This window comes from Sinocyclocheilus rhinocerous, unplaced genomic scaffold (genome assembly GCF_001515625.1).
Source record: "Sinocyclocheilus rhinocerous isolate Xijiao unplaced genomic scaffold, SAMN03320098_v1.1 scaffold61, whole genome shotgun sequence".
Lineage (NCBI taxonomy): Eukaryota > Metazoa > Chordata > Actinopteri > Cypriniformes > Cyprinidae > Sinocyclocheilus > Sinocyclocheilus rhinocerous.
Window position 1 is genome coordinate 323,260 of NW_015640445.1, and position 6,242 is coordinate 329,501.

The following is a 6,242-nucleotide window of genomic DNA, read 5'->3' on the forward strand; positions in this document are numbered from 1 at the left end:
GTCTGACAGGGCATCATCACAGTATGGTGAGGGGCGTAACATTTCCTTCACACACTTGAGGTATTCGGCCAATCATAACGCATTGGATAGCTGGCCAATCAGAGCACACCTCGTTTTTCAGACCGATGAGTTTTGTAAAAATCGACGCGTTTCAGAAAGGCGGGGCATAGAGGAGAAACAATAATGTACAGTATGTGGAAAATAATGTTTGTTTTTTTTACCTTAAACCGCATAAACACATTTCATTACACCAAATACACAAAATAATGTTCTTTTTAGCAACATCATATGACCCCTTTAATTATTTCGTACCAAACCCGTATGACTTGATTATTTCAGTGAAACACAATAGAGGATATTTTAAAGAATGTTGATAAACAAATGTTTGGTACCATTGACTTGCGTTGTATGGACAAAAAAACACTGAAATGTTTCTTAAAATATCTTTTATGTTCCAAAGAAAAAATACAGGTTATACAGGTTTGGAACAACATGAGGGTGAGTAAACGACAGCTTTTTTATTTTTGGATTAAATATCCCTTTAATAACAAATGAAAAACATTAAAATATAGTTCGCCTGATATCCGTAGTGTCAATTTTTTCCACCACCAGTGACTCCAAATTGACGTGTGTTTTGTAAGGAATGAAATAAGCCTATATTCTACCTATTCTGCTTTAGATATTATGGCAGTTCATGAAAACGTGTCTATAAAAATATAATTCCCCCAAAAAACATCCTTTAAACTGCTAAGCTCAGTATCTTTGGTTGCAAGAGTCAAATTACACATTACTTTTTGAGATTTTCCAAAAATGTTTACAACTACAGTCTGTTGTATGTGTATACATCCTTCTCATTTTAATATTTTTTTTTTTTTTTAAATGGACAATGTGTGATGAGTGTGCGAAGCTCTGCTTTGGCCTAAAGATATCAGTATTTGATAAGCCAACTGCAGAGTAAACTGGGTTGTATCACATATCCCTGGCCTGAAGCACGCAGTTTTTTGCTGCGTGCATACGTGAGGAATAACTTAAACACCACACTCCCATACAAGCTCATTCTTAAGAAGGTGCATCATTGTATTAATGGGGTAGTACCTTTTCAGAGTTCCCATCACCTCTCCGTATATGCAGGAGAGAGTTTACAAAAAGACATTTCAAAGAATACGCTGTGCATGGCAAATCCATTACAACAAGCTTTGATAACCACCAAAGGCCCAAAATGCACCACTGTACAATAACGCCTCCCTCCTGTTTTCATTTACATATTCACAAAAGAGAAATTACATATAGGAGCAGTTGTAATACTCGTGAAAAAGGTAGAAAAAGAACGTTCTGTTGTCTTTCGGAATAATTTAAACCACTGTGGCAGGACGGACTAACAGAACCGGAGAATACAAGCATCCAAACGAAGAGAAACGTCATATAGTCCTTCACGTGGGCGCGGAGCTGTCATGTTACAAAACAATGCAAGAGACAAAAATGACAGTTCGTCCCACCTTTACATTATGGTTTGAGAGCAAGTCGTTTCAAGAAACGTTCAAGATTCTTACATTTTCTCAAGTCATTAAAAAGAAAATGGGTATACTTGATAAAAAAAAAGAACAGTAATAATAATTGTAATAATTATAATTACAATGACAGAAGTAACAGCCGATGGTAAATAATAATAATCAGTCCTGTACAATCAGATCAGTCCTGCGATTGGCCACAGGCTGTTTTAACCCATGGAGACGTCAGGGCGTTGCAGTCATTTCAATGGCTTCAGCTGTAAAAATGGGCCGCCTGGACAGGGCTTTCTGATCGCACATCCTTTCTTAGGTCCATCCGTCACTGAGAGCTGAAAAAAATCTCTCGAGTCACCTGAGCATTAAAGAGATGCTGTCAGAGTTTGTAGTACAACACAAGACACCAGTTGTTGCTTTAATATATTGGATTTAGAGTATTAAAAACAATATAATCACATTTGATTGAAATTAAGTTTAATTTGAGTTTTAAATGTATACATTAAAAATTTAATTAATTAACAGCCCTAGTTTGACGGGTTAGATTATTTAAAAAAAAATTTATATGGGCCAGAAAGACGAACATTTGAGAGTATTTTTTTTATAAAAAAAACATATTACTATGTTATTATATAGTAATAATCATTATTAATGTTAAAAAATATGTTGTGCTGCTTAAAATGTTTGTGGAAACCATGAACAATTTCTTTTTTCAAGATTCTTCGAGGAAAACAAAGTGCAAAAGAACAGCATTTATTTGAAACCGAAATCTTATGTAACTTTATAAATGCCTTTACTGTCACTTTTGAACAGTAGTGTATATACATATTTTACATCTGATGGAAGGGTTTTTTAAAGCATTTTTAAAGCTCAAATTTATTAGAATATCTACTAAATGTACCTGTTGAGAAAATATGCATTAGAAATGGTCATGAGAGCTGTACCTGCTCATCTGGTCAGAGTGTAGCAGTCAGTTGTCAAAGCAGAAGTCAGTCCAGCTCATGAACCTCATCCTGCAGGCCAGAGGGAGTTCGGCTTGGTTCAGACACCCTCTTGGCCATTATTTCCCACTGAGGAGCCAGAACTTTGGGTTTGGACCCTGACACAAATATAGAGAGAAAGAGAGGAGATAAATCCATCTATACATGTTGGTAAAATGCATTTACACCTAACAATTTACATATACATATATATACATACATATACGAAAACTTTTTGAATTTGAAGATCAGGGTAAATTTAACTTATTTTGTCTTCTGGGAAACATGTAACTATCTTTTGTAGCCTCTGAAGGGCAGTACTAAATAAAAAAAAATATGATATTTAGGCAAAATAAGAAAAATGTACACATCTCCATTCTGTTCAAAAGTTTTCACCCCCTGGCTCTTAATGCATGGTTTTTCCTTCTGGTGCATCAGTGAGCATTTGAACCTTCTGTAATAGTTGCATATGAGTCCCTCAGTTATCCTCAGTGTGAAAAGATGGATCTCAAAATCATACAGTCATGGTTGGAAAGGGTTCAATTATGCAAAAATGCTAGAAAACCAAAGAATTTGTGGGAACTGAAGAACACAGTATTACGAATTCATTTGAATGGGGTCATTTTTATAAATTCAACAATTATTTTCTCTTGTGGACTACATGTAAACATATTTTATGTGAAATATCTTATTCAGGTCAGTACTAAATAAACAATAACATGCATTTTGTATGATCCCTCTAATTTTGGTAAAAATTTTAACATTTTGCAGATTCTGAAAAGGGGGATTTAAACTTTTGACCTCAACTGTACATATAATGCATGTACATACAGTATTTTGTATTGTCTGCTGTATATTACATATTGTGTGCATTTGCAAATACTAAAGCTATACATATACATTTACATTTAGTCATTTAGCAGACGCTTTTATCCAAAACGACTTGAGGACAAATGAGGACAATGGAGGCAATCAAAATCAACAAAACAGCAATGATATGCAAGTGCTATAACAAGTCTCCGTCAGCTTAACGCAGTACATGTAGCAAGAATTTTTTTTAAATTATATAATAAAAAGAAAACGGATAGAATAGAAAAAGAAGAGCAAGCTAGTGTTACAGGCATTTTTTGCTTTTTGTTAATTGTATAATAAATGAAAAGAAAAATAGATAGAATACAAAAAGATTAGAGAAGCAAGTGCTAGTTTTTTTTTTTTAAGAAAACAAGCAGTTAGTAAATGAATAGAGTGCAAGGTTAAAAGGGGCAAGTTTTTTTAAAGAATAGAATTAGAATAGAGAGTGATAGAGAGAATAGAATAGAGGGTCAAATAAAGATGGAAGAGTCTTTAGCCGATTCTTGAAGATGGCTAAGGACTCAGCAGCTCTGATTGAGTTGGGCAGGTCATTCCATCAGGAGGGAATATATACTATAACATGTACATAAATATGTATTGTGTACAGCATATTAAATATGGTGTGCATTTCTAAATATTACTTGTGGAGGAGATAAATTCATCTTTATATATGTTGGTAAAAGGTATTTGCAACTAACTGTCTAAATAAATACATACAATTTTTATTTATATAAATATAAATGTGGTTTGTGATAAGAGGAGATAAATACCTCTATACATATTTATAAAAAAGTATTTGCAACTAATTGTCAAAATATTGTTTATTTACATAAAATTAAAATAATCTGTATAATATGAACATACATTTGTGTTGTTTTTTTTTAAGAAAACAAGCAGTTAGTAAATGAATAGAGTGCAAGGTTAAAAGGGGCAAGTTTTTTTAAAGAATAGAATTAGAATAGAGAGTGATAGAGAGAATAGAATAGAGGGTCAAATAAAGATGGAAGAGTCTTTAGCCGATTCTTGAAGATGGCTAAGGACTCAGCAGCTCTGATTGAGTTGGGCAGGTCATTCCATCAGGAGGGAATATATACTATAACATGTACATAAATATGTATTGTGTACAGCATATTAAATATGGTGTGCATTTCTAAATATTACTTGTGGAGGAGATAAATTCATCTTTATATATGTTGGTAAAAGGTATTTGCAACTAACTGTCTAAATAAATACATACAATTTTTATTTATATAAATATAAATGTGGTTTGTGATAAGAGGAGATAAATACCTCTATACATATTTATAAAAAAGTATTTGCAACTAATTGTCAAAATATTGTTTATTTACATAAAATTAAAATAATCTGTATAATATGAACATACATTTGTGTTGTGTATTGTATATTAAATATTTGGCATTTGTAAATATTAACTGTGATAGAGGAGATGTATCCTAATAACATAACATAACATAACATAGAAGGTGAATCTCTAGTGTGCTTAAATAAAGAGAGCTTTTTGTGTGGCACATGGAGCTGCTGCCTATGAAGAGCACACAAAAACAGTCACATATGATACTGCATTTCAGTTAGGATGCTATCTTAGAAGACAGCTGCCCATGCAGGAAGTATGCATCAGAGCAACCTACCAGGTTTTGAAAAAAAGGTACCGTCACGGAGACTCCAGACACTGTCCATTCTATAGTTTCATGAGCTGTTCACCCTGAAGACTCATGTCACCCTACTGGTTCGAAGAGGTACTACATGCACTCTTCTGCTAACCCCATCCTTCCCATAATACATGTGGCTCACACCACCAAGGACCAAGTTTGAGGACAGCAACATGGAAACGAGCATGTGCCATTTATCACAACCACATCAATAAGTGCATTAAGACCCCAAATGTAAAAGCAATCTGAAAAAGCAGCATGGGGGTGAAGAAAAAGGATTTGCTGCTTTGGACAGAATGGTGCCAAGCTCATCAGGAATTTATATAACCGCTGAACATTGGTTTCCCTCCAAAGCCTTCATAGAGACAAGAGGGTAATGAAGCACAATGTGACAGGGGAGCATACATAAGTGTTCCTAACATCCGTGCCACGTGCTCGGGAAGCCCTCCTTTTGAATCGACGGTTACGGTGCCTTTAGTCTGTGTTTTGGGGTCTGACCTCCCGCAGGACTAATGATCCATGTGAGTCACTGCTGATCCGTTACCATGACAACCCTGAAAGCCATTCAGAGATTAAAGTAGTGTGTGTGTTTTCCTGTATGGGGGTTGGTGAAGATACGAGTGGGAGAGTTTAAGACAAGTGAATGAGACTTCGCAAGAAGAGTAGGAAGAGAGTGTGTTGTGTGGGCAGCACAGAAACCTGACGATGGCTTACCATCCAAACCGTTGTGCTGCTCGTAGCTGCGTTTGCCCAGGATGGTTGGGGAGCCGTTGTTGAGGATGGGTGTGGATTTGATGGGCGTCAGGCTGCCCATGGAAATGGTGGCACCTCGTGGAGGATCTGATTTGGGTGGGCAGGGGTGGGCCTCTGGAACATGGTTTGAAAAGACATAATTAAAATGAGTTTGCTTGAAAATCTGAAAAAAGCCTTTTGAAGGAAAGGCAGCTTCACTCACCGAGATATCTAACCACTGACTCTAAAGGCTTCCTTACTGTCTGCTTTAGAGATGGAGGCTTTTTGGACATATCTGGCAACCTAACCGCACCTGAAATATGTCAAAAAGAAACGCCATTAAAATTATGTATTCTACTTAGGTTTAAATTTCTGTGGTCATTCAGTACAGAGTCAATGACACAACACTCTTTTTAATTGAAAAAAATGCACACAAAAAAAATGCAGTTCATTTATTGTATGAACATGTTTTCCGTTATATGTTCATTTTTTTTGTGTGTGTGTGT

At 35.3% G+C, this 6,242-nt stretch overlaps 1 protein-coding gene and 1 long non-coding RNA gene across 3 annotated transcripts in view; one reads left to right on the plus strand and one right to left on the minus strand.

Moving 5' to 3' along the window:
• Positions 1 to 762, plus strand: part of LOC107752732 (uncharacterized) — a 16,816-nt gene extending 16,054 nt beyond the window's left edge. Inside the window, exon 3 of the long non-coding RNA XR_001641382.1 lies at positions 753 to 762. This is a non-coding gene — a long non-coding RNA (uncharacterized LOC107752732). The remainder of the gene's footprint in view (positions 1 to 752) is intronic.
• Positions 763 to 843: 81 nt separating this feature from the next.
• Positions 844 to 6,242, minus strand: part of mta1 (metastasis associated 1) — a 47,953-nt gene continuing 42,554 nt past the window's right edge. For both annotated transcript variants that reach the window (XM_016568756.1, XM_016568755.1), the window contains exons 15-18: positions 5,960 to 6,049; positions 5,719 to 5,871; positions 2,447 to 2,601; positions 844 to 1,860 (exon numbers count right to left, since the gene is read on the minus strand). In XM_016568756.1, the coding sequence (XP_016424242.1) occupies positions 2,492 to 2,601; positions 5,719 to 5,871; positions 5,960 to 6,049 (353 nt within the window). In that variant the 3' untranslated portion in view covers positions 844 to 1,860; positions 2,447 to 2,491. The remainder of the gene's footprint in view (positions 1,861 to 2,446; positions 2,602 to 5,718; positions 5,872 to 5,959; positions 6,050 to 6,242) is intronic.